Raw genomic sequence first — 26,159 nt, forward strand, 5'->3', positions numbered from 1 at the left:
CTGCGAACGTTGCACTGCAGAGGACATGGTGTATATAACTTGTGAGGGGGACGCTGTGTTTCGATGATGGGTAGATATAGGCAGGGTGCACCATTGGACAAAGCCCTGTTGGGTTGGGGGTTGGGTGTTGGAGGGATTCACGCCGTGATTGTTCAGCCTTGTGGTTCAGCCTTGTGATTCAGCCTCGTCATCACCCATCCACCAACTCAACCCCCTCCTCCGCCATTGTGCTACTTTAATACTTCGCAATCCCCTCCTCCAACGCCTGGAGTTGCAACGCCAGCAACTTGGAATAGTACCGACACAGCGCCAGGTTGCCACCGTGGAACCAGAACCCCGGATGTCCTGACCGCCGCCAGATAGTCCGCATCTCGCCCTCGGCGTCAAACCCCCAGACATCGCCAACACGGTCCGCGACCTCGTCGCCAAAGATGTCCCTCGCCGTCGTCCGCATGTTCTTGTATCCCGTGGCGAACACTATCTCGTCTGCCTCTAACTCGCTGCCGTCCGCGAAGCGCAGTCCGTGGGGCAGGATTTCGTCGATTTCTTGCCCTTGTTTAATCTTGATCTTGCCGTCGATGATCGATTGAGAAGCAGAAACATTGATGTAGTACCCGCCCCCGCGTTGGAAGTATTTCATAAAGAGTCCTGCACCGTCTGGTCCTTGGTCAATCTTGAAACCAACTTTTTGTAGACCTTCAAGGATTTTCGCATCGTGCCGGTTTTGCAATTCGGTAACTTTGACCTGCAGAGCTTTCAGGACTTCGCTGGGTAGACTGTGGAGAAATAGATCTGCGTCGTCCACTGGCGGACCATTTTCGTCGTACAGCCCAGCCAAGGCGATCTCGGTAATCGCTTCGCTGGAGATGACACAGGTGGTAGACCTCTGCACCATCGTAACGTCATATCCATTTTCGTAGAAGTCCTGCGAGATGTCGTGGCCTGAATTGCAGGATCCAACTACGACGGCCTTTTTGCCTTTGCCATCGGGGCGTGCTCCCTTGAACTCAGAAGAATGGCAGAGTACGTCACCCTTGAAACCGTCCATTCCTTTCACGGTGGGATAGTTTTTCTTGCCAGAGTGACCGGTGCATTGGATGACGTGCTTAGGATGCAGTGTGCGGGTCTCCGTGCCATCCTCTTTGGTGCGCTTGATAGTAACGGTCCATAGCTTCTTGCCCTCATCCCACGAGCTCGACTCTATGCTCGTCTTGACCCAAACGTTGAGCTCCATCAGCTTAGCGTAAGATTCAAAGAACTCGGCGAGCTTATCCTTTGGCGTGAAGATCGGCCAATTTGGCGGAAATGATAGGTACGGCATGTGGTCGTACCAAACCGGGTCATGAAGGACGAGCTGATGATATCGTCTCCGCCAATTGTCACCGATGGTGTTTTCGGTATCAATGATCAGGGTGTCAATTCCGAGCATCTTGAGACGGGCGGCCACCGTCAGCCCAGCTTGGCCGGCACCTGTATTCAACAATCAGTGACTGAACATTGATCTGAAGTAGTTGGTTTGTACTCGCCAACAATCATAACGACGGGATCCCGGTCTTTCAATTCAATCTCTTTACGTCTCCTCTCCTGCCAGTTCTTCCGATTTATCTTTTCGCCATGCTCGACTCCTTTCGGTCTTCTAGGGCCTGTATTTTCTTCGTGGCCCGCAATTTCACGTAAAGTGGTAAAGAAAGTGAAAATCTTCCATTGGCCGTCTCTCTCGGCCAGGCGAGCAACGCCTTGACCAGTTCCAACTTTGGAGGTGAAATTGAAGAAGAACTGAATGCCCTTCACATCCCCTGTGCCGTCGAAAGATCCCAGTTGGGGTGAACGGTAAGCTGTAGTCTTGTCGATTTCAAGCTTTGCCAAAGGACATCCGTTGTCGGCAAGGAAGCTTGTGAGTTTGTCCTTTCCTTTGATTGTGTGCAGGTCCCAGGAGAGACCGAGGTGGTCCCGCCAATAGCCATCCTCAAGAAACAGCTCAGCAATTGATTTTGTGTCGTCGTTCTTTAGAGCAGTGTTGACTGACTCGACGATCTTTGCAGCAACGGCATCAGCATCGACAGACGTAGATTCTGCCGTCTTTGGCCATTTGCATAGCGGGATGTTGACAGAACCAGGTTCACAACGATCCTTGGACAATGTGAGACCTGGGTCAGTTGCGGACTGCACCTGGACGCTCATGGTGGTGGATGATTGTTTTGGCGTCTTGGAACAGTGAATGTAATTGGAGACGTGAACCAAGTAATTGGGCCTTGTAGATGAAGAAGATTCTTTGCTCGACAGCTACGAGGAGAGGAGGTCTTTGTATTCTTCATGATGTTGCACAGCATAGCAGTGTTTTGGTGGAGAACTCCCACCACAGTTCGACTGGTCCAATTGGTGACAGTGTTCTAAAGGCCCAACTTCGGACGAACCCCGCGCTACGTCGACAAATCTAGGCCATAGCCTCGTAAAAAATGAGGAGACAGCTTCCTCTGCCCCGAAGTCGCATCCACAGGCATACAGATAATGGGGGCTTGGTGGTCTGCTTTATCTCCACATAATTCAATGCCAGACCATCAATTGGTAGGAGGTGCGCCATCAACACGCCACTTCTCATCCATCGGGGACGTGATACAATGACGAGAGCAAATCGAAATCCTTGGCAATTGTTGGACTCGAATCGACAAAATCGTAAATGAACTTTAGCATCCTGGTGCACCAAGCTTCGAACCCAGAGGGAAGCGTGTCTCTGAGCCGACGATCAGGTGAGTTTTTGAAGGCATGGAAGATGAGTAGCTGCCCAAAGAACTGTCCACATGCGAAATATTTCAAAGGCTCAAAGTTCTGCATTCTTGCACAGACGTCCAATGTCATGTGCCAGTCCATGGCATACTCCAGCGCTTGTGCACATAATTTCAGCTCGGTCTCGTTGACCGACGCGGGATTCTGAATGGCTTTATACAAAAAAGGTCGCCCGAGATGGAAAATTGACACTCGATAACGCATTTGAAGCAAGGCGACAACAACGGCGTCGGCGGGGCAGTCAAAACTTTGGTGTTCCTGGTCACTTGCGTACCGAAGCGCCTGGGGAAGGTTAGCACGCCATTGCTCAAGCTGGTGGCGCAGCTCTTCTGCAACTTTGGTTGAAGGGTTGCTGAAGAACAGCTCATCCTTTATCCGATTGAGGATGATTCTGTGAGCAATCTGTGCCAGGAAGTGGTAGTGATAGAGTGAGTCGTCCGAATGTTGCGGGCGCGAACTGCTGGCATAAGGATACGTGGTAAATTTTGGAAGAGGCACCTCATCTTCCCACGCCTTCAGCCCGCTGGACGGTAGCTCCAACTCTTGAACGACAAGACTCTCAAGAACGAGCGAGCACCAGAATAGCCTTGCGTGCATGTCTGCCAACCACTCATCGACAGGTTCGGGTGGGCATTTCCAGAAAGCGGTGCAAATAACCGCCGCCCGACCGGTTTCCAACCACTTGTCAACCGGTCGCATGACTTGCGCAAAGAACACGGCCGATGTCAGGTAATATTGGCAAGCCTGAATGTCCCGCTCGCAAAGACAGAGGCCCACACGTCTCCGGGCTTCATTGAAAAAGCTTAAGCCGGCGATCTCTTCGTCCATGATGTGTCGAATGATTGGAGTGATCGAAGCTTGACTGGCTATTTCGAAACCACCTTCCTCATATGCTTTGAAACCCATGCACCCAAGGGCCATGACATTCAGGACGAGACATGACTCTATGTCGTGGCCGAAACCTTCTCGGACTACAACGGCAAGAGTGCTGAGAAAGTAAAAGTCGCGGTCGATGCACGGATAGACGCGATTGAAGGTGTCGAAATACGCATTCGACAGGTCTTTCACGGAAGAGAGGCTGAGGGAGGCGAGCCAGTCAAGCGTTGGAATTGCACCCTGCGCTGAGATAACAGGCTCTAGTGGTGGTCGTCCGGATTCCAGATGAGTAGGATAGCTTTTCTCCAGGTTGCGAACCGCTGAAGTTAGGCTGCTTGGAAGTAGAGCCTCCACGCCCGGCCAATGAATCGTTCGACGGGCACTAAATGATAGAATACCAGATTGGGTGCTCGAATGTCGAAGTAACTGTCTGGTACTTGATAAAGGTGATGAAAAGGATTGATGGGAGATGACAGAATCCATGTGATAGGGGCTTTCTGCGTGTGGGAGATTGAAGTCGGCCCTGTTGGCCTCATGCTCATGAGAGGACTTCGCGGACGCTGGGACGGACATGTGATCAATCTTCGATTCCATCCGCTTCAGCGTGTTGAATATCATGCTCATTGAGATCTCATTCCTGTTGTTTTCGGTCAGCCTCTGGTCAACGGACGTCCATCTCGACGCACTTTGTTGGCTTGCGCTCTGCATAAGTACACTCAATCCCCAGGCTTTTGCAGAGACTGCAAGGCATATCTTCGTCACATCTGGTCTTCTTGGAGCGACACGCCTCGCATGCTTGTCGCGCAATAAAGTTGCGCTGTCTCTTTAGGGGTCTCGAATCGTCATTAGGCGCCTCGTCGCCCGGCGGTAGGGCGCTGCGATTGTTGTCACCCATTGGCACAATTGGCTATTCTTCCTAAGCGTCTTCGCTCGAAACGCAAAGCCCAGCTCATTGCTATCTACTGACAGCCCTCACCCTCCAAACGGCGACAAAATGGCCGACTTCACTCCATGCTCATGTAACACCAACGTTGGCGGTCATGTTTGTTATGACTTGCGGTCCGAGTCAGACCAGTCGCTGCCAAGAGGCTAGTCTAAAAGTAGATTAGCCTACCCTGAAGCTCCCACAAGCTCCCACAAGCTGCTAACACCAGTTGAGCTTCCCTGGTTTTCCCACATCATTAAAGGCATGATAAGGCTGTTTCGATCGACCATTTGGGAGATCGCCGAGGCTGATAACGACTTGTATCTCTCATGCAGTTCAAACGGCGGCCCTTAAAGGAAGGTGGCTGCAGCGTTTCAATGGTAAGGTAGTATCGTGAGGAGGGAAGAGGTAAGGTACAGACATGTTCCCCGCAGCCATCACAATCTCAGCCTTACCAGCCACATTGACGGTATTGACAGGGCTTCACTAGCCACCGTCAATCAATGTCACGGTCGCAACACCAATCGGTAAACTGGGAGACCTCAATCCTCCTCAACAGTTGACGGCTGCCAAAGTTACATCAGAGTGTATCTTGTAACTATCACAACTCCAAACCGTTCGACCGAGTACCATGGCCATTTTCACAACATCAATTACCATCTCTACGGAACGTTGCATATGCTGTGTCACCTGAACATGCGGTGACTGGACGGGCTGCCAGGAGCTTCAGGCTGTACTACCTCAGCCGCTCCAAGGCATAATACTCTTTCATCCCTCCAAAGTTTCAAGCGAGCGGTTCACAGGTCTCAGTCATTCTCCTCTTGTGTCTGAGATACGAGATGCATCTCGCTCAACTATTCCCGGCGGCTGCTCTCGTCGCCAGCCTCTTCAGCGGCCTGGGAGATGCCATTGCCGTCAACCCTCTTCCGGCACCTCAGACCGTCACCTGGGGCAGTTCGGGGCCAAAGTCATTAGCCGGCTATTTGGTGCTGAACTCGCCGTACAATCAAATCGTCAATGATGCGTGGACACGGGCGTGGAGTACCATCAGCACTTTGAAATGGGTCCCAGTAGCCGTTGAGGCTCCAATTAGCACATACGAGCCATTCCCAACTGCTACGCCATCATCTAGGGTCAAGCGATGGAATTCTTTCCTCAGCCAAATTGACCTCACCATTGCGGACACCCAAGCCGATTTGCAACAAGGAGTGGACGAATCGTACACCATCGACATAACCCAAGCCTCGCAATCGGTCAATATCACTGCCAAGACCATCTGGGGCGCCCTTCATGCCTTCACCACTCTCCAACAAATCATCATCTCCGATGGCCAAGGAGGTCTTATGATTGAGCAACCAGTCTCGATTGTGGACTATCCAAACTATCCTTACCGGGGAGTAATGATTGATACAGGCCGGAACTACATCGGCATTCCCAAGATCTACGAGCAGATCGACGGCATGGCGCTCTCAAAGTTGAATGTGCTCCACTGGCATATGGTCGATGCTCAATCGTGGCCTATCCAGATCGAGAGCTACCCACAGATGACTCAAGCTGCTTATTCTTCCCAAATGGTCTACTCACAAGACGACATTCGAGCCATCATTGCTTATGCGCGAGCTCGGGGCGTTCGAATCATTCCTGAAATTGATATGCCAGGCCATGCATCATCTGGTTGGACAGAGGTTGATCCAAGCATTGTCGCGTGCGCGAACTCCTGGTGGTCGAATGATGTCTGGGAATACCATACAGCAGTGGAGCCGAATCCTGGACAACTCGACATTCTCAACAACAAGACATACGAAGTTATCAAGAACATCTACAGTGAACTTGCGGGTTTGTTCACCGACAACATCTTCCATGTTGGTGCCGACGAGATACAGACTGGCTGCTACAATTTCAGCACGCTGGTGCAACAATATTTCGCCCAAAACTCTTCACGGGATTTCAATGACCTTCTTCAAATCTGGATTGACACTGCAGTTCCCATTTTCACTTCCGTTTCAAACAAGACGTTGATGATGTGGGAAGATGTCGTCCTCAATTCCTATCCACATGCGCACACGGTCCCCACGAATATTATCATGCAGACCTGGAACAACGGATTGGAAAACATCCAAAACCTGACCGCACTGGGCTACGACATTGTCGTGTCATCTTCCGACTTTTTCTATCTGGACTGCGGATTTGGGGGCTGGGTGACTAACGATCCTCGATACAACGAAATGGCCAACCCCAACGCCTCGGTGCCGACATTCAATTACGGAGGTGGGGGAGGCTCATGGTGCGCACCGTACAAGACCTGGCAACGCATCTACGACTACGACTTCACCCTCAATCTCACCGACGTGCAGAAGAGCCACGTGTTAGGCTCGGAGGTTCCTCTCTGGTCAGAACAGGTCGACGACACGGTCATTTCCTCCAAGATGTGGCCGAGGGCCGCCGCCATGGCTGAGCTCTCTTGGTCCGGCAACAGGGACTCCACAACCGGGATCAAGCGGACGACGCAGATGACGCAGCGGATTCTGAACTTCCGCGAGTACTTGGTTGCCAACGGTGTACAAGCGACGCCACTGGTTCCGAAGTATTGTCTGCAGCATCCGCACGCCTGCGACCTGTACTACAATCAAACGGCGCTTGCAGACTACGCGACGACGCAATAATCTGAGTGCAGATAACCTTTGTTCTTCTGGCTTGAGAGCCACTCTATGGTACAGACGGGAAATGGCATGGCACATGTCCATATATGCTACTGAAGCTTGGGAAGGAGGGCCGCTGAAAAAAATATTTGCTTGCTATATACGCAAACAGGCTCGCTTTGCTGTATTGATAATGCGACTCTTCGACGCAGGGGTCAGTCGCAGAGGCTGAATATGTAGCTCACGACGAGGAAAACGATGCCACTGAATTCGCCAAGCATCGTGACTGCTGCTTCATACCTAAGGATCATGATTCATGGGGAAGTCGCCAGCCTTGTTACTCGCGCACCTACGTACGCATGCGTTGCTTCTTCCAAGAAATTCCGAGACGCCACCGGGCTTCAACTCCGAGATCGGCCGGTGCGAGGTTTCGAGACCCCGTCCTCGCAAACCCCGTTTCGGCCCCTTCTCCAACTGTGTACATTTAGTTCCCGAGGCGAAAGCGCGCTCGAAACGCGCGATAATGAGGGGTCTCGGCAATTGATTGGGGGGAAACCCGAAATATATATAAGTATTCGGTACCGAGAGTATTATAACATGGTCCTATATCCATATATGTGATTTCTGTTTTCTGTTTTCTGGTGAGTCCTAAGCCGTCCGTCGCGAGATAGAGTCCCGGCTGGTGCATTTGTCCTGCCTAGAAACTCTCGTATTCATCAGCTAGCGCTTCAAGGTCCCAAGATACCCAAGTACAGTCCCATAATGCCCGCTACCGCGGAGGCCGTCAACGGCCATGACTCACAAAATGGTGTAAATGGAACACATAAACCAGACGAGATACCCGTCACGAGCATCTTCGCGAACTTTGTCGCCAATGCAAATACCGATGATCTCACTCCTCACATACGAGACCGTCTCAAAGAATACATTATCGACTTCTTCGGCGTCTCACTCGCCGCGGGCCACTCGTCGGAATCGACGCTGCCATTCTGCAACGCCGTCAAGGCTCTGGGAGGACAGAATAATGGCTCATGTACAGTCCTTGGTAAAGGCAAAACTTTTACTCCTCAATATGCCGGTTTATTGAATGCCACCCTGGGCCATTCTTTGGATTTTGACGACACCTACGCGAAAGGGACGCTGCACGCCGGTGTCACTGCCATCGGCGCAGGCTTGACACAAGCAGAACTGTTGGGCGATCAAGCGAGCATGGACCGGTTTCTGCTGGCCGTTGCTGTGGGATATGAAATCACCTGTCGCTTGGGCAAGGAACTTGGCAATGATGCATACGCTCGCGGCTTTCACAATACGTCCACGGCCGGAATCTTTGGTGCAGTTGCAACCATCGCAGTCCTCAAAGGCTTGCCCATCGAGACCGTCGAAAACGCATTTGGCCTGGCGGGCTCAAAGGCAGCCGGATCAATGCAATATCTCGAGAACGGAAGTTGGAACAAGAGACTCCACCCGGGCTTCGCAGTGCATGATGCGTTTATGTGCGTGGCTCTGGCCGAGGCAGGCGTTATTGGCGCGGCCAAGATCTTCGAAGGGACATTCGGTTTTCTGCATGCGTACAGTCCGAAACCAGATAAGGATCTGACCTATCTCACTGCAGATCTAGGTAAGAGATGGGAGTTTCTTGAGACCTCTCTGAAGCCATTCCCAGCATGCCGAATGACACACGGCTTCATCGAGCATGCGGTGAAATTGGGGCGTGACAAGGGCTGCTCGAAAGCCCAGGATGTCAAGAGCATTACTTTGGCCCTGAGTCCCGCAAACGTGGGCGTTGTCGGTGCACCAATTCCCAACAAAGTCCATCCGGAGAACATGGTCGACGCCCAATTTTCTGCTTATTTCACCACGGCGAACAGTTTCCTGTACGGCTCCGACAATGGCGTCCGCTGCTATGAAAAGGACAGGCTCATGGACCCCCAGATCCGAGAGCTATCCGACAAGATTAGATGTGTTGGCGACAGCTCCATCCGGGAATTTGGTTCGAAGATGAAAGTCGAGTATGCAAATGGGGAGGTTGCCGAGATTGACATTCCCTATCCCCTAGGAGAGTTGCAACATCCTTTCACGAGGGAGCAGGTTGATGCGAAGTTCTTCAGTCTCGTCAACCCGATCTACGGGGAAAAGACGGCGAGGAGGATACGTGATGCGGTGGACAGCATTGAGAAACATACTGTGAGCGAGTTGCTCGGGATGTGTTGAGTAATTCATGGTCAAAGGAGAATGAATCGATATGCATCATGTAAGTTAGCGGTTTAGTTTGATCTTTCCCAAGTTGATGGGGTTATCAGTCTTGTAGATGGCCTTGCCCGATGCATTCACGTTTCTGATGCTTGTCGAGACTAGAGTGTGATGAGGCTCTAAATGGGCCTATGCAAGTGTGCCTGAAATGTGATAGAGATGGTTGCCTGCTCTTCATCCACGTGGTTTCCGCCAAGGTCGCTGCCTACGAAAAGGTGAAAATACGACTAGTGGTTCGTCTCTAACGTTTCCCATCCCCCCAGCTTGGTATCTCAGTACGATACGAACTCAGCCTGACCGAGACATGACTTCGCTTTTCATCATCTTTCCTCGCTCAGGCATTGCACTCTTGCCCAGGTAGAATGGATCCAGTCACGGCGGTCGGCTTACGCGCAAGCATCGTCCAGCTGATCGATTCGACTACCAAAGCCATCAAATACCTGAACAATGTCAATAATGCCCCTAAGGATCGAGCAAGGCTTGCGCGGGAAGCCACCAGTCTTTTGGCACTGCTAACAGACTTGAGGCATAGACTCGAAGAGGCAAGCTCAACAGACCAATGGCTCACTGGTATTCGATCACTTGGAGTGAAGGGGGGCCACTGGAGCAGTTTAACGAAGCAATAACAGCCCTCACGAAGAAATTGAATCCTGAGAAGGGAGTAAAGAAGGCTGCTCAGAGGCTGCTCAGGACACTTGATAAAAAGGAGATCGACAGGATTCTGTTTGAAATTGAACGGTTGAAGACACTAGTCAATCTTTCGTTGCAAGGGGATCAATTGTGGGCTTCCAGATGACCTCCGAGGCCACTCTCAGTTTACGCGCTATATATTGACTACTTTTAGCTCGCTGTCACAAGCAATAAAAAATGATACTGCGCAGGTAGCAAAGGGGCTCCAAGACAAAGGAAACCAAGACATTGTGACCTGGATATGCTCCTCTGAACTTTTCTACTTAACAGGAATATTTTCTCAGCAGTCGCCAGGAAGGGACTTACGAGTGGTTACTTGAAAATGACGGTTTTAAGAATTGGATGAATGGAACAGGAACAGGAGAAACTCTATGGTGCTCTGGACTCCGTATGCATTTCAGCTAAGCAGCGCCCTTCACGGTTTTGCTATACAGACATTCTTCAAGCGGGTGCTGGCAAAACGATTCTCGCGTATGAATCCTCATCCCGCCGACCATACGCGTGCAAGCTAACCGTCGCCAATTCATAGGTCGATTGTTATTGACTCTCTTGAACGATATTTTGAATATGAGAACGTTGCTATCGCGTACATCTACTGCAGCTATGAAGATCAGGACAACCAAACCGCCACCAATCTCCTTGCAAGCCTGTTGCAACAACTAGTGCGGAAAGCGTCTAATGTTTCAGAAAATATCATATCCGTCTATAAGAGCCACGCTCCAAGACAAACACGGCCGTCACTCGACATATTTTCAACCCTTCTTCGATCGGAAGCTCGCCGACTTTCGAAGGTTTTCGTTGTCATTGATGCATTGGACGAATGCTCTAAGAACAACGGCACTAGGAGAAGCTTGGTTGAGGAGATTCGAAAACTGCAGCCCAGCATCCAACTATTGACCACCTGGCGGCACGACGCCGCTATCGAACGCGAGTCTAAAAGTGTGACACATATTGAAGTCCGCGCAAGTGATCAAGATATTAGAAGGTATATTGAAAATCGGATCAAGAGGGCCGATCGCTTGGTGCTGCATGCCAAAAATGACCCATCGCTCCAAGACACCATCGTACATACCATCTCAGAGAAAGGCAAAGGAATGTAAGTACAACAGGTGCTAATTGAGGCATAAAAGATTTAGTGATTCTTCCCAAGGTTCTTGCTGGCTCAGCTTCATATGGACCGTCTGGCAGGGAAGTACTCTTGTCGAAATGTCCGCAGGGCTCTGCAGAATCTACCAAAGGAATTGGATGACATTTATGACAAAGCCATGCACAATCGCGAGTCACTTAAAGCGCCTGGCTGTTAAGAGGAGGACAAGGCAGATTCAAGAGTCACGAAGACAATAGACGATTCGTGGAAACAGATGTTCGCGAGAAGAGATATTGACCGGCACGATGCATAGACAATTATATGCGCATTCTCAGTGCCCAGTCAAGAGAGGAGGAAGGAAAATGCTGTAGGGGATCGAGGCTGATAATAAGGATGCGAATCGGGCAGAGGGGAAAGTGCAGCTGGAAGATGCGTTAAGTCCAATTAGGGTTAAAAAGCACAGTTACGCGGGGGATCCGGCGCAGGGTTTAGCGCGGGGCCTTCCCAGTGTTTTGGCGATGCTTGGACAGGACATTCCGGGCGGTGTTCGATGCCAAATTTAAGCATTTGTGTCTAGGCTTGGCATGACAACCGCCTAAACTGACCTCCAACGACCACCTAGCTTTTATTACCTACCTGGTATCCAGTAGACTGTGCCTCAATGGACTCTCTAGGGAAAATCTCGGGACTCGAGTCTTTACACCAGTCAAAGAAGGCAGAAGGAGAAAATAGCTTCTTTTCGAATAGTTATCAACTGAGACTGATGACATGATCTGTAGCGGAACTATTGTGATAAGGAAAGAGAGGATTCTCAAGCCGTGCCGAGGGGAGATGTTCAGGGTGATTGTTGATAGCGACAGCAATGGTACATAGATCTGTGTTGATCTGTGCTTGTACAGTATTCCCACCACTCCTGCGCTCGCGGCGTTGGTGAACTTGGGTGGAGTAATTATGGCTCACGTGCAAATTGATCATTCTTCGGAATTAAGGGTACCGGGCTCCGGCTTGGCGACAGCGGGGTGCACATTTGGGGCCTAGCGACAACGTTTTTCTCAAATTTTCTTCACACGGCGTCCTCACTCTTGCCCGCTCCTCTTCCAACGGCACTCCCACCATCGTTCTATTCCCGTGTCATCCCTCATGGTAAGGAACATGACTCGTGGTTGCGCCAAGTCCCCCCCTGTGTCAACCTCAAGCGTCGCTCCGGGCTTGATCTTGTCGACCTCGATGACTCGGTGGGATTCCGGTCTGTCCGGCCTAGAGCACTGAATGATAATAATCTGTGCGGCTGCTGGATACTCAATCTCAAGGAAGAGCTCCATATCATGAAAGTCGATTCTTCGGCTCATGCCATCCGAACGTGGCGTGCTGAATTGACCCCGTGGTCGTCCATGCATGCCACGCTCGAACGGCATGTCGCAGGTTCGACTTTTATGATCTCTTATGACACGAGCAGCTGGTGGAAGCTGCTCGGAATCGAGATTCATGGAAGATCGAACCTGCCTCTGTGTTCTTCGTCCGGGTGAGTGTTGCAGTCCAGGAATCTCCCCAATGCCCGGAGACGAATAGGATATACCTAGTTTTGAGATCAAGGCATTTCTCGGTAACAGGTGTCCCTCGGCTTGTTCTTCATTGTTGATATAGGGTCCCAGAATGGCCGGCACGGTCTGTACGAGTGGAAGTGGAGGATTGTTGTGGTTGGCAGATGGTGGCGAGTATGGGAACAAGTTCAGCTGGGACAATGCCTGCCAACTCATGGCAGCATCGAGCCGGCGTGGGTGCGGAATTTTGATCAGTCTTTGGAGCTCGCGGTTCATCGAGCCAATAATGTTTTGGTACCGACTCAGTTGAGTTGGGCTGAATTGGTCAAGATCTGGGATCGTCCAGTGGGGAGTCAAATTACCGTGCGTTTGTGGAACAAAATACCTCCCGTGTCCATTGACGAACATTTCACAAAGAAAGCATGCCGCTTTGCTGGAGGCAATTGCTCGTGGATATCTCCAGTTCGAAGGCTCTCTCAAATCCAGGTCGACCACTAGCTGGACTTCGGCATGCACGTGACAATCCCGACTCCCCCCGTCGACTGCGGGGATGGGCGATGGAACAGTTCTATACGCACGTACATAGCGGATACTGAGATTGACACAGAAGCGTCGATATTCTTGGTGTGAGGCGATCGTACTCAACGTCTCCGCGATGTGACAGTAGCTGGCAATCTTCCCAATCTGTCGAAGGTGTGGATTTCCTCGTGACCCGTCGACGTCGACGCCAACCTGACGGAGCATGTTCGTCACATTCTCCCCATCTGATGTCGCTTCGAAGAAGCCATAACATGCAACCACGAGTCTCTTGACATCCTCGAGCGTCTTTCGTCCCTTGGCCCGATTACAATAGTCTCCTAGAGAGGTGCACAGGGTTTGAAGTCGACTAGACAGAGTTTCGCGATGGCCCGAATGCGAGGCCGCTTTCGTCAATATACCCAGCAACCCGTCTCGGACGATATACCGCGAGCGCTTGCTCTTGAGACGGTCGTCAATCCGGGCCTGGTTCAAGCGTACAATCGACTCCAGAATGCCATCTTTGCATTGATCTCTAGTCTTCTCTGCGATGCCGTCAGCCACGGTCTTTCGTGACTCCGCTCTGAAATATCCGATTACCTTCTCGGGCCGTTTCTCGCAAGATCGCGGCTACCTCGTCCATCCTATCCTTGACTCCCGGCCGAATCTCTTCGTTGGTCGCCAAATTCAGTCGGAATCCTTGAGATGGGTTCTGAGGTTGCTCTATCGCCACCGCCGCAACGGATTCCACGCCCTTTTTGGCCGCGGAGATGAATGCAATGCCCTTGGCGAGCTGAAGCTCTACTGTAATTGGAACAACGTCGTCTCTAGAGGTACTTTCTGTAGCTAGAGGATACGTTTGGGGATCCTTGGGCCGTCCATGGGTGATTTTCCACAGTTCAGCGATATTCTGCTGGAACTGTGCTTCTTTCAAAGCGCCCCATATCGATCTTTGCGCAGGAGCTGTTCGAGGATCCATACTTCGAAAGCCCCATTGAACAATTTGTGTAGCTGAGAGTCCAGGAGCATTTGCTTCAAACTACCCCGCCTCGCCCGATCAGCCCAGCAGGATTTGGCATCCCCTCCGCTTGGCTGGAATGTGTCCAACCGGACCACTGTATTAATTGCCTCGCCATTGGGTTTTACCTCACGCGTCAGCCGCCTGCCCAGGCTGCGTCTTGAGGCATATCAACCAATATTTGTCGCTTGCAGACGGTCACGCATGAATTCTTTCATCCGGTCTCGATGAGTGAGTATCATTTTTGGGTGGTTTCAGTATCTGATTTTGTTTGGCCTTGCCGTGTTACTTTAGGCATAGGTCTCTGCGGTGTAGTGGCTGTTCCCAGAACGCCCAAATCTAGCGCCTTCTCTGAGACATCCTCCGTCACCCCGTTCCTTTCCCAGATCCGAGCGACCAAAGCCAGCGCCTGCTGCTTCGCAGGATTGACACCTGTGCCTTGTGCTACAGAGCCAAGTTCGTGGATCCTCGTCCTACGCGCAGGTGAAAAAAGCATGGTGGCAATATAAACCAAACAGGCGGATCCGGGGGGGAAGCCTTGCTTGTTCACCATCGTCCAAAGCGAGTCGCAAGGATGGGCAAAGAGCTGGCTACTGCCGATGCACCGGCAGACCCGTGTCGGTGGATAGTTAGATACACCTATCAGTTCTAGCTCGATGAGATACAGGCTTTCTGAAGGGGCGTGCCGACCGTTCGTAGGTAGGTGAGCTGAACGAGAAATAGAATACGATGGCTGACCGCGGTGCGCGTGCTCGTTGGCGGTTTGCCTGGCCTGCCTTTCTGACGTACCTAATACCTAAACCATGAAGAGCTACAAGTCACCGTTAACCCCTTAATTACCCAGTACTTATCTCGCCCTTTTCCATTCGACATAGTGCTCAAGCCCGGTTAAACTGGATCCCAACAGAACATCGAACTCTTCTTGAGCACCATCTTGACCTGGTTGCAGCTTCAACTGGGTCGGCCATGATTCGGTCACAGTGTTGGCTTTCATCTCCACCTCCAGGTCGCGTGAGATCTCCATCTCCCGGAATTGATGGATATTCATATATCTAGAAGAATCATCAGCTTCTGTCCAACGATTCTAAACTTGCGAGCCAGGTCTCTCTTGTCTTCCCGCTCACCTTTCAAAGAATTTATCCACATCGAGTGCCAAAGTACGAGCATCCCAGAGGCGTAACATTTCGGCGCTGTTGTTCGTAGGAGGTGGAAAAAGTCGAAGGCCTGGTAGATATTGAGTGAGAAGCCCCACGTCTGGTACCTGGTCCTTTTTGGGTCCTGTTTTGATGACTTCCATGACTGCGTTCAAGTAGAGTGTGATCAACACTGCATGTGGATTCTGCTTGAGTGACCGGAGTAGTGGCACCAGAGTCGCGAGCACTCCTCGGGTTCCGACATATCCTGCATCGGAGATGTTGGCCACCTGCTACCGTATAAGTCCCACGAATCCCTTTTCCGAGTACCGACATACCTACCTCTATCCTATCGTATCGGTTTAGACCCAGATGATGCGGAAGTGCTGTCACGTCACAAATGTAAAGTTCAAAATCAGTTGTGCCAGCGTCGAGAAAAAGCAAAAATTTTCCTAAGACCACGCCAAGGTAAACAAACAGCTTTCCGTACGCATCTTGCGAGGCCGTCCAGGACGTCCGGCGCAGTTCCCAAACTGGCCATCCCGATAAAGGGTTCGCTTGATCATCCATGGGCCAGCCCTGGGACGATTGAAAGAACATCCTAACAGAGAGCATGTCAGATGCAAAAGGTCCTCTCCGGGATGCAAGAATCCCACCACCACTAGCACTCACGGGTTGGGGATCCTGAATTCATGACGCGGATGCCCAAAGGGTAGCAGGAGACCATCTTCTCGGAACCGTTGCTTAGCAATTCGCATAGACGGCGTCTCATCCTTGAAATACCAGCGATCTCGATAATCAGCTCGCTCGGGAGCAAGAGTAACCGCAACACGGATTTTCCGCGCCTGGTCCTCAGTCAGTCCTTTCGGCATGTCAACGAAGCTTTGGAACAGAAGCCAGTCCTCTTTCTTTAGAACAAGCCGCAGACTACTTCCGGACGGAAATCTCCAGGTCTTCCCCAGGAGGCTATCTGCCGGTTTGTGAGCAATCCCACGGCAGACCTCATCGATTAGTGGTTTGACTCGGATTTGCAACTCTGATGAGACTTTTGGAGGCAGCAACGCCGAGTACCAAACATGAATCAGGGTTTCTGTCAAAGCGCACGGCTCGGCCGCACTGCCAGTAGACCTTGAGTCTTGACTTGTCAGGGCGAGGAGAAGCAGGGTAGCGTTACGCATAACGACATGCAGTTCTCGATCGTTGATGCAAACTTGAACTCGGCCAGGATATTGATTCGGTAGACTCCCAATCGTTTTCACCACATTTCGTAGGTCCCCCGATGCTAACGTTAGGCGTCTGTATCAGTTTGGTTTTTCCTTTTCCTCTCCCCTTTTGAAACGTATCAAACGGAAAATACATTACCGGCGAACAATAGTGCAAGGTCTTTATTGTAGTTATGGCCCTCATTTTGTTCGAGTCGTAGGATGTCAATAGCCGGTACGTTTCCCCACAGATATTTGCCGCCTCCGTAAGGATTGTGGAGGTTCCTCGAAGCATCACCGCTAGCAAACGCAGCCTCGCGTCCGTCGAGTTCCCATCGCGGGCGCCAACCGGGCCTGTTGAGCGATGATTTGCAGACCTTCTTGTGTTCCGGCCAATGGTTCTTCTGGCAAGCTTTCCCACAGTACTGCTTTTCACATCAGAAAATAAACATCTCAGGTCAAGACTGGAGAGGCTCTAACTGCGAGCAGTCTACAACCTCCACAGGCAAGCTTGCCGTTGTTCACACAGGTGTTGCCGTCGGGTGTCCAATTGGCACAAGCCAGTGGAATCGCTGCGACAGTTTCCATCGTAGCGTAGGTGGCATACGTTCATTTAGAGGGTAAATGTCAGATTCGACGGAGGATCCAGGATGCATGTACACTTGTTCTGTGGATTGGTTGTCATTGATTCTGGCGTCTGCTGCCTCTTATGGCACCTGAAGATGAGGGAAAGGCTCTCCGAGCTCACGTGCGACTCACTCACCGTGCACTCGACTCGACCGGTCCCTCTTGACGGCTTTTCGACTTTCGACCACTTCGGTATCCCCCCTCGCTCGATCGAGCCTCGACGTTTTGCCTCAATCCTTCCAATGGAGGACAAACCCGCCTTGGTGCCCGTTCGGGCAGCGAGCTCTCCTCCTCCAATCGTGTCTCCCGTGCGAAGCAAAATATCTAGGCCAGGGTTCTACAACACTCCTTGTGAGAATGCGTAGGCCTTCGGTAGCGTCACGGTCAGGGGCATCTCCTCGCCTATGGAGTCCGCAGGCTACATCAAGTTTGCCTAGCTAGGTATCTTGTGCCATGGCTTGTGTGGCAATTCTAGCGTTACTTGCTGTCCGAAACCAAGCCGACGTGCGGAATATACCTGGATCAAGTCTCTCGATCATATAATCGTCCAATAGGCCTTGCGCTTCCGGCAGAAACATGAGCAGAAGGCTATAGATCAGCCTGGCGGACAGAGGGATACTGAAATCTTCCGCTGCTTTCTTCTCTTTATGGTTGACGATGACGATGTCCTTTGGTTGCGAACCTTTGTAATGGCCTCTCCACTGCTAGTTGGATCGATTCGTGCAACTCTTTCTCGGAGTGCGAAGAGCGACGGCCTATAAAAACGAGGATATGCAGGCGATGTCGGGATATGGATGTTTGAAGGTTGAGACGGCGGCATTTGGCACATCACCGACTACTACAATTCACTGTTCTCATTGGTGCGCTCGGGCGGCTTCAAAGGTCCGATATCTTACGAAGTGCTTGTCACACGCCTATGATGTATCAACAACACCGTTTCTGGACAATCCAACCCCAGTCAATCCGCGTTGAAATCCATTTATATTTTTGGATTTGTCCTATTTGCCTTACAAGACACCTCCTTCCTTCCCCCTTTGCGCGTTTCATCATCTCATTCCCCCTTTCTAAACCCACTCTCCCTTTGTACTCTCTCACACACAGAGAGAAAGCAAGATCGCCGCAGAAGTCGAACAAAATGCCCGAGGCCGGCTACATTTCACAACGGGCACTGTCCAACCTTGCGCCATCGACGGGGCCAGACCTGCATGCCGTGCGCGCGCACTGCTTCTACAACCAGTACGACCCGACGAGCAACCCAGGAGGCATCGTAGCGCTCGCCATCGCCGAGAACAAGCTCATGCGCGACGAGATCTGCGTGCACGTCAACGCCCACATGGCCATCACGCCCTGGCACTTGACCTACGGCCACGGTCCGACGGGGGCCATCGAGCTACGTAGGGCGCTCGCCTCGTTCGTGCGCGACGTCTTCAGGCCGAGCATGCCGATTGACGAGAAGAACGTCTGCATATGTCTGGGCGCGGGCAATGCCGTGGATAACCTATCTTTCTGTCTCGCGGATCCTGGCCAGGGAATCTTGGTCGGGAGGCCGCTTTATGTGGGTTTCTTCCCGGACATTGAGGCCAGGGCGAAGTACGTTTCTCCCTCTCTCCCTCCCCTAGTTCTGTTTTGCGATTTCTCTGCCTAGGGTGTCCTTTTGATTCCACAATCTCGACTCGACGCTGGAGGAAGGTTTGGCCGTCTCTTTTGAAAGCTTACCATGGGTCGAGGACGTCAGAGTCAAGCCCGTCCTTGTGCCCTTCGGTGCAGATACGGATCCCACCTCGGCCGCGGCGGTACCCTTCTACGAAGCGGCCTTGCACCGATCCAATGCCTCGGGGGTGCCAATTAGGGCGATCCTCCTCTCTAACCCGCACAACCCGCTCGGGAGACCATACGAGAAGGGCTTTCTCATCGCTATCATGCGTCTCTGCTCGAAGTACAACATCCACCTGATCTCCGACGAAGTCTATGCACGCTCGAACTTCCCCAGCACCGATCTCCCCAATCCGCCTCCTTTCGTGTCGGTCCTTTCGTTTAACCTGGACGAGTACATCGATGCGTCTCTGGTCCATGTGATATATGCAATGAGCAAGGACTTTTGCGCCAATGGGATCCGCATTGGTGCTTTGATTTCACCCTCCAATGGCAAAGTGATGAAATCTTTCCGCGCCGTGGCCAGTTTCAGCCGTGCGTCGCAGCTCGCGGAGCATGCATGGCTGAATTTACTCAACGATCGGCCCTTTCTGGATACCTATTTTTCGCTCCTTCAACAGAGGATGACAGATGCTTATGAATTCACCACGTCGTTTCTGAAACAGCACGCTATTCCATATAACAAGGCCAGCGTGACGAGTTTCATTTGGGTCGATCTGAGTAGCTATCTCGGGGAGGATAGTGTCGAGGGAGAGCTAGAGTTGAATTGGAAAATGGCCCATGGTGGTGTGTGGTTGGCTATGGGAGCGAGTTTTGCCAGCGAAAAGAATGGGAATTTTAGAATTACCTTTGCGACGCCGAGAGAGGAACTGAAGATGGGACTGGAAAGGTATGATTTTGCAGCTCCGTGCTGGCTTGTTTTCCATGGGGCGTGGACATCAAAAATGCTGATCTTTTCATCGCTAGGTTAATTAAGGTTTTGAAGGACGTTGAAGAAGAGATGAAAAGGTAAACAGCATGAGCTTCGGCTAAATTGCCTTTGCCAGACGAATGGAAAGAGATTGGACCTCGATCCAAGGGTTGTGAGGGAATCTGTTAGATTAGACGGAAGGAAGAAGCTCGGGCCCTCATGGAGGTGTAGTGTCGAGAAAGATGCGAATGGAGATAAGTGAAGAGCAGAGTGAAGCCCTCGAGGTCAGAGAGGACTTGTCTGAGCACAAGGCAACATGAATCGCCTAAGATGATCGAGTCATTGGGTCCCAAAACTGCAACACGTTATGGGTGGATTTCTGGACTTCGCAGGCGACGACTCATTCGTTTGGCTACTATGCCGGGTGAGATGTCGAGGGCCATCATAACATAACACTCCCAGAGCTGCGCAGCGAAAGTCAAGATATTCTCCAGCATCGAACTGTTTTATGCCGTTCATTGCACCAAACATGGATGTTGGATGGCCGCTAGTAGACTCCGTTGTAACGGGAAGGTCTCTATCGAGGGTGGGACCATCAGCATGAGCGCCATGCGAATGTAGGGCGACAGGAAAGTCATCGGGAGTTGCAGAAGAAGTAGCATGAGGCTGGTCGTGGCAGGAGAAGGGGGTTAATGAAGCTGCAGCTGACATGTGCCGTGGTGAGAAGATCATCAAACGAGGCGGGGCAACATTTTTGCGGGCATCAACTTCCTCAATTTTACTGGGTACTCACAAACCATCAACCGCATCCACGTACCCAGTACTGTATCATCAGTTGCACAAATCTCGATGTGAAGAATAAACACCTGATGCTCTCCGTCAACACGCACCGGAAATACACTTACGTTGCACCCTGCTTGACCCTGTCAGTGGCTTAGGGTTGGCGATGGACTTATTATCGCCAGTGCCGGCTGCGGCTACTGCCAAGGGTAAGAGACAATCATCCTGCTACACGCTAGCTTAAAACCACTTCCCCTGTGGTACCAGACGAGCAAAGCTGGCCTTGAGGCGTCCCGCTAGGTGCCCAGTACCCAGTACCTCGACAGGCCCTCGCAGCATCGCGCCGTTCCGCTCGTTGTTGATGCTTCGGTGGGTTAACTCACGGAACTATTTCCTGACTCGCAACGCTGGTTTGTTGACATCGGCACTCCGTCTTGCACCGATGGATTCCAACATTCACCAATGACGATCCGGTGGTTGGTTGTGTTCTCGCTAGTCCAGTGCCAGCGAGGCGGTGTATCAACGTGCATGTCTCAGCACCCATGGTGGATTGTGATTGAGACATGAAGATCTGCAGAAACAAACAAATGTGCTTGCGTGAGCGTCCTTCTTATCATCAACTCTGTCAAAATGGGCTCCATGTGCAGTCTGGAAAAGGCGAGCTGCAGGGCACGCTCCGCTCGCTTGATCCAAGGAATTCTTGGGCCCAGGCGCTTGGGCGAGAGGACCCGCAAGCCTCGACGAACTTAGGAGACATGCCGGGATTTCGTGATCCAGATGTCGCCGGAGATTGTTGTGGTCCCTTCCCGGCGCCCTTTTCTGCAGAAGCAGCCACTTGCCAGCTGGCATCAGGATTCGTCAGGAATTCCAGTTGTCCAACAAGTACAAACCTGCATCCACTGCCGTCGTTTTGTCCGAGGTAAAAGATGCTTGTGGCAAGCCTGAGCGAATTCCAAACTGGCCTGGATCAGCGGGTTTTGAGTCCCACCAGCCTGCTGGCGGTCTCTCATCCCCCAACTCGAACATTGAAGATGGAGAGATTATTCATGGCGGGAAGGCTAGCATCATTCCCCGAGGCCTAAGTTGCTCCCAGCCCCAGAACCCCGCAGGAAAGACACTCCAGGGTCCCTTTGCAGAGGCTCGAGAAACACTTTCTCCAGACTTTTTTCATTCTCCGGCAACATGGCTGCTGGACACAGCAAACCACATTATCCCCGTCTCCTCCTCTGAACCGATCGCTCGGATTGTCATCTCTTCTTTTTCCTGACCTACCCTTTCCTGAGGACTGCTTGTCGCCGTTCGAGATACTCCGTACTTGGCTGGTGGTTCCTTTGTTCAGCAGTACCAGCAATCATGGGAGCCGGAAAGAAACATGCATCGTCTCACTCGAGTCGGTACAATAGGCTTGTGACGGTGGCCGTCGCCTTTGGTTCGATGGTAAGTAGCGGTCCACACCCTGACCGTCGACTTCCCAAATGTTTTGCTGTTGAGAGAAAGCGACTGACTCTCGCAGACCTATGGCTACTGCTCAGCCATCATTGGGAGCACCATTGGACAGCCAGGATGGTATCAGTTCTTCGACCTGCCCATGCAAGGAGAACCTGGTTATGGCGGAAAGACCACAAATGCAATTGCAACGGCAAACGGTCTATACAGTGCAGGCGGAGCGGTCGGATCTCTTTTCATTGCTTGGTCAGCCACTGCCATTGGCCGCAAACGAAGTATTCAACTCGGAGCACTCTTGGCCATCATCGGAGGTGCGTTTCAAGGCGGTGCAGCAGCCCTTGCGTAAGTTGCCACTTCCGAGCATCCTGTTTCACTCCAAAATGGATGGTCCTGATATCATCGCCAGCATGTTCCACGTGGGCCGAGTCATATCAGGTTTAGGCATCGGAATTCTCGTCACGGCCTGTCCAATGTATCTGTCTGAGCTAGCCCCCCCTGAAAACCGTGGCTGGCTGGTCGGGCACCATGTAGGTTCCCTTTACTCGAACAGATAATCCGCGTTACTTACTTTTAAGGCCATCTTTCTCGTTTTTGGGTACATGCTTTCTGGCTGGCTCGGGTATGCCTGTTATTTCGCGACGGACAAGAACCCGTCCTTCGCCTGGAGATTTCCCCTCTGCGTCCAGACTCTGCCCCCCTTGGTATTGGCAGTCACGTCGCTCTGGATCCCCATGTCGCCGAGATGGCTCCTCCAAAAAGGCAGGACTGAAGAGGCCTGGACCGTGATCCAGGCCCTGCGCCGCTCCCCAGACGACCCGGATGATCTCGTTGCGAAGGAGGAACTGTACCAGACCAAAGAACAGATTGCGCTGGATGCTGCCAAACTTAGAGCCGTCGGGTATGGTCCGTGGATGGCTTGTATCAAGAAGAAGAGTTATCGCAAGAGAATGATCATTGGATTCTTGACTCAATGGGGAGCCGAGTTTGCTGGTCCCTTGGTCATCGTATGTGGCAATCCTCGATCGTTCGTCTGCCCGGATCAAGTACTAACACGTTCTAGAACAATTACATGGTGATTCTATACACGAATCTAGGCCAGACAGGATCCATGCCTCTCCTCCTCTCCGCCGTCTGGCTCACCACAGCCGGTAAGTATTGCCGTTCCCTTTCCATTTCGATAAGCATTTTCCACTCACATATTTCCCTCGTTTCAGGCGTCATCTATAACCCGACGGGCGCCTGGCTCCACGACAAAGTCAACTCGCGCCGCTTCATGTACATGTTCGGCACGGCAGGGTGCCTGGTAACGACGTCGATTCTGTGCGCGCTGCTCGCGACCTACGCCGGCACGACAGACAAGGGCGGGAACGCGGGCGGCGTCTTCATCGTGTTCCTGTACCTGACCTTCCAAGGCACCTTCTGCGACACGACCATGTACCTGTACGTCAGCGAGATCTTCCCGACCGAGATCCGGCCGATCGGGATGGGCTTTTCGCTGTTTGGCCAGTTCGCAGCGACCATCATCTTGCTGCAGACGGCGCCCATCGGCTTCGTGAATGTCGGCTGGAAGTACTATTTGGTCATCGTGGTGTGGTGTGCCATCTACCTGCCCATGATCTACTTCTTCTGGCCCGAGACCGCGCGCCTCTCGCTCGAGGAGATCTCAAAGCAGTTTGGCGACGACGTTGCCGTGCATGTCAACGACATCAGCGAGGAGCAGCGCAGAGAGCTCGACGAGTTCCTCAAGTCAAAGGACATCGTGCATTCGCCCCCCACAGAGGCCGAGTCCCTGTCCCCGCCCACCACCGAGATCCAGGAAAAGCCCGAGGAGAAGGTCTGAAGGTCTGAAAAATGGCGGGCTAGCATGGCATGCTGTATGTAGGCAGGGCAAAAAGCTTCAGGGAAACCGGACAAACTTGGATGTGCGTGACCTGCGTACATACATGCACGCGACTTTTGGAGAAGGCCAGCCAATGTCCGTCCGTTCAGACCCGAACGCCGAACTGAGAAAGAACCGAGAAAGGATGAGGAGGCGGGGAGGAGATGAAATGAAACGAAAAAGGATCGGGCGATCGATCAACGACAGGGAGTCTTCGGCCTTCAGCCTTTAACCTTGGGCTTCATATTCAACTTCAATCCCCTTCCTCTTCCTCTTCGGCTACTGGCCGAGTACATACATGAAACGCAAATTGATTGGACATTTTGCATGCATATAATAATATATCTTCTGTCTGTCTGCATGGCGTACGGTGAAATGGAGTGCAGTATTTCAATCTTGGAGAGGCAGGCAGTGCATGGTAGGAGCAAATGCCAAAGAAGTTTATATCCTTTTCCCGTTCCTTGTCAAGTTTTCATTGTATTCGTTCTTGTCAACGGGTACCCAATTCTACTGCTCGGGCGAAGAATAATGTCGAGAACTAGACGCCTCTGGACTGTCTCCGTCGTGATCATGATCACCTCGCAGTTCCCCCCCATCCGCCACCCAAAGTCTCCGCAGCGGTTGCTTAGAAGATGGCTATGCAATTCGGCGGGCTGCTAACACCCCCCTTCATATTGAAAGGAGAGCTGGCGACGAAAAACTCCCAGCGTGATTCCCTCTTACACATCTCACTCAACGCATCAAGATCAAAGAGCTCCCCGATCGGCATGCCCCAACCCGCGAGTAAATATTCGTGCATAAAGAGTCCCTCCACCTCAGGCTCTCCTTCACCACGGGGAAAACTTTTCTTTGCAGGATAAACTTCAAATGATATTGCATCGCTGGCCACGGCAGAGAATCCACTGTCCCACAGCCAACGGAGCATTTCTTCGGTTCCTTCGACGCCGGCGTGTTGAGGCGTCTTTGCGGTGGCGTAGGCATTTTTGTCCTCAGCTGTCATGCGCGTGTCCCATTCCTTGGTCACTCCCACGCGTACGAAGAGAATGTCGCCCCTTTTGAACGTTAAATTCTCCTCTCGGGCGATCTCGAGAAGAACACTTAGTGGGATCGAATGATCGCTGAATGTCGAATACTCGATGCCTCTCTTTTCTGCGTACGAAACGTAGTCCAACAGCACACCCCGCCCACAGATCCCTTCTTTCGCCCAGTATTGCAATCCTATCCGGTGGTTCGTTGGATCCATAATCTCGTGATTCGTCACACCACCATAAAACACCCTCTTGTCAGGCTCTCTCTCAGTCGGATCGGGCTGGGAGAAATGCCTGAGTCCATCCCACTGGCTGCTCTGCTGCGGGTTGAATGTGTAAATGTCGTCAAAAGCCGCGCCGTCAAGGAGGCCGACAATCTCGTGCTTGCAAGGCAGCCGGCCGAAGTTAGCGACTTCCAGCTTATTCAACTCCCAGCCTAGATTTACACGGCGCCCGCTTCGAATGCTCGTTGCAGCCGCAGAGGCGACGACGTCACGCGTGAGAAGGACGAGGCGACCTAGTCCCTCTTCTCTCGAATTAGGATCGCTGGGCCATACTCGCTTCTTGTTGGGCAGCTCATCGAATGGCGTCAAGTGGAGGGGGTGTATCTGAGGGTCCTCGTCATGAACGTCACTTTGAAGAGAGCCCATGGTGAAGTGAAAGCGAGACCAGCAAGGCCGATACCCCCGCGTCTAGTTGGATCTAGTCTGCCAGGATAGAGAAAGTTTTGAGAGACGTCGACTGTGTACACTCTGCAGAACGCCTTCCTGAGAGCGCGGGGTTTTCGAGCGGGTAAATTGGTGTGTTTGCGGCAAGTGGATGTTCGTCGAAGCTCAAAAGTTGGGGGGCAAGCTCGCGGGTGAATTTCTCCGAATTTTGTCATAGGCGAATCACAACGTGTTACCGCCATGGTGGCAAGCAACCGTTTCCCAATTGTTCGTCAAGTGCCCGCGCCTTCGAGAGTAACAAGCCTTCGCATCGTCTCCACTCGTCGGTTTACATTCGGAGTTCGGACGTCCCACAACAGCACTGTCGAAGTCGCTCGCTGTGGTGGGCGGTACACGAGACCCCAGCCCTCAAACAACAGTATTTCGAGCGTCTGCTGTCGGGCAAGTGGGCGATTGTTTGTCGCATCTGTCACGTCCAAGTCCCCTGGTTTCGAATTCACGACGACC

At 52.0% G+C, this 26,159-nt stretch overlaps 11 protein-coding genes across 11 annotated transcripts; 6 read left to right on the forward strand and 5 right to left on the reverse strand.

The window, feature by feature from the left end:
- Nucleotides 1-235: 235 nt before the first annotated feature.
- A1O5_06528 (uncharacterized protein) lies at nucleotides 236-2,181 on the reverse strand (the record flags this gene model as incomplete). The annotated part of the gene is made up of 2 exons (XM_007747121.1): nucleotides 236-1,470; nucleotides 1,497-2,181. 2 exons carry the CDS (start codon nucleotides 2,179-2,181, stop codon nucleotides 236-238), a joined length of 1,920 nt encoding a protein of 639 aa, XP_007745311.1.
- A 414-nt stretch (nucleotides 2,182-2,595) lies between these two features.
- A1O5_06529 (uncharacterized protein) lies at nucleotides 2,596-4,555 on the reverse strand (the record flags this gene model as incomplete). Its single annotated transcript, XM_007747122.1, has 2 exons — nucleotides 2,596-4,297; nucleotides 4,347-4,555. 2 exons carry the CDS (start codon nucleotides 4,553-4,555, stop codon nucleotides 2,596-2,598), a joined length of 1,911 nt encoding a protein of 636 aa, XP_007745312.1.
- An 869-nt stretch (nucleotides 4,556-5,424) lies between these two features.
- Nucleotides 5,425-7,248, forward strand: A1O5_06530 (beta-N-acetylhexosaminidase; the record flags this gene model as incomplete). The annotated part of the gene is made up of 1 exon (XM_007747123.1): nucleotides 5,425-7,248. One exon carries the CDS (start codon nucleotides 5,425-5,427, stop codon nucleotides 7,246-7,248), a length of 1,824 nt encoding a protein of 607 aa, XP_007745313.1.
- A 738-nt stretch (nucleotides 7,249-7,986) lies between these two features.
- Nucleotides 7,987-9,435, forward strand: A1O5_06531 (uncharacterized protein; the record flags this gene model as incomplete). Its single annotated transcript, XM_007747124.1, has 1 exon — nucleotides 7,987-9,435. One exon carries the CDS (start codon nucleotides 7,987-7,989, stop codon nucleotides 9,433-9,435), a length of 1,449 nt encoding a protein of 482 aa, XP_007745314.1.
- Nucleotides 9,436-9,836: 401 nt separating this feature from the next.
- On the forward strand, nucleotides 9,837-10,100 carry A1O5_06532 (uncharacterized protein; the record flags this gene model as incomplete). The annotated part of the gene is made up of 1 exon (XM_007747125.1): nucleotides 9,837-10,100. One exon carries the CDS (start codon nucleotides 9,837-9,839, stop codon nucleotides 10,098-10,100), a length of 264 nt encoding a protein of 87 aa, XP_007745315.1.
- Nucleotides 10,101-10,510: 410 nt separating this feature from the next.
- A1O5_06533 (uncharacterized protein) lies at nucleotides 10,511-11,468 on the forward strand (the record flags this gene model as incomplete). The annotated part of the gene is made up of 3 exons (XM_007747126.1): nucleotides 10,511-10,635; nucleotides 10,694-11,260; nucleotides 11,315-11,468. 3 exons carry the CDS (start codon nucleotides 10,511-10,513, stop codon nucleotides 11,466-11,468), a joined length of 846 nt encoding a protein of 281 aa, XP_007745316.1.
- An 859-nt stretch (nucleotides 11,469-12,327) lies between these two features.
- A1O5_06534 (uncharacterized protein) lies at nucleotides 12,328-14,287 on the reverse strand (the record flags this gene model as incomplete). Its single annotated transcript, XM_007747127.1, has 2 exons — nucleotides 12,328-13,853; nucleotides 13,909-14,287. 2 exons carry the CDS (start codon nucleotides 14,285-14,287, stop codon nucleotides 12,328-12,330), a joined length of 1,905 nt encoding a protein of 634 aa, XP_007745317.1.
- Nucleotides 14,288-15,173: 886 nt separating this feature from the next.
- Nucleotides 15,174-17,249, reverse strand: A1O5_06535 (uncharacterized protein; the record flags this gene model as incomplete). The annotated part of the gene is made up of 6 exons (XM_007747128.1): nucleotides 15,174-15,378; nucleotides 15,451-15,749; nucleotides 15,802-16,060; nucleotides 16,132-16,741; nucleotides 16,822-17,086; nucleotides 17,142-17,249. The coding sequence occupies 6 exons, from the start codon at nucleotides 17,247-17,249 to the stop codon at nucleotides 15,174-15,176; spliced, it is 1,746 nt and encodes a 581-aa protein (XP_007745318.1).
- Nucleotides 17,250-18,423: 1,174 nt separating this feature from the next.
- On the forward strand, nucleotides 18,424-19,953 carry A1O5_06536 (uncharacterized protein; the record flags this gene model as incomplete). Its single annotated transcript, XM_007747129.1, has 3 exons — nucleotides 18,424-18,878; nucleotides 19,024-19,830; nucleotides 19,908-19,953. 3 exons carry the CDS (start codon nucleotides 18,424-18,426, stop codon nucleotides 19,951-19,953), a joined length of 1,308 nt encoding a protein of 435 aa, XP_007745319.1.
- Nucleotides 19,954-21,984: 2,031 nt separating this feature from the next.
- On the forward strand, nucleotides 21,985-23,917 carry A1O5_06537 (uncharacterized protein; the record flags this gene model as incomplete). Its single annotated transcript, XM_007747130.1, has 6 exons — nucleotides 21,985-22,068; nucleotides 22,145-22,419; nucleotides 22,484-22,604; nucleotides 22,653-23,081; nucleotides 23,138-23,225; nucleotides 23,292-23,917. The coding sequence occupies 6 exons, from the start codon at nucleotides 21,985-21,987 to the stop codon at nucleotides 23,915-23,917; spliced, it is 1,623 nt and encodes a 540-aa protein (XP_007745320.1).
- Nucleotides 23,918-24,581: 664 nt separating this feature from the next.
- Nucleotides 24,582-25,634, reverse strand: A1O5_06538 (uncharacterized protein; the record flags this gene model as incomplete). The annotated part of the gene is made up of 1 exon (XM_007747131.1): nucleotides 24,582-25,634. The coding sequence occupies one exon, from the start codon at nucleotides 25,632-25,634 to the stop codon at nucleotides 24,582-24,584; it is 1,053 nt and encodes a 350-aa protein (XP_007745321.1).
- Nucleotides 25,635-26,159: the final 525 nt, after the last annotated feature.

Source organism: Cladophialophora psammophila, assembly GCF_000585535.1.
Source record: "Cladophialophora psammophila CBS 110553 chromosome Unknown aczJe-supercont1.9, whole genome shotgun sequence".
Lineage (NCBI taxonomy): Eukaryota > Fungi > Ascomycota > Eurotiomycetes > Chaetothyriales > Herpotrichiellaceae > Cladophialophora > Cladophialophora psammophila.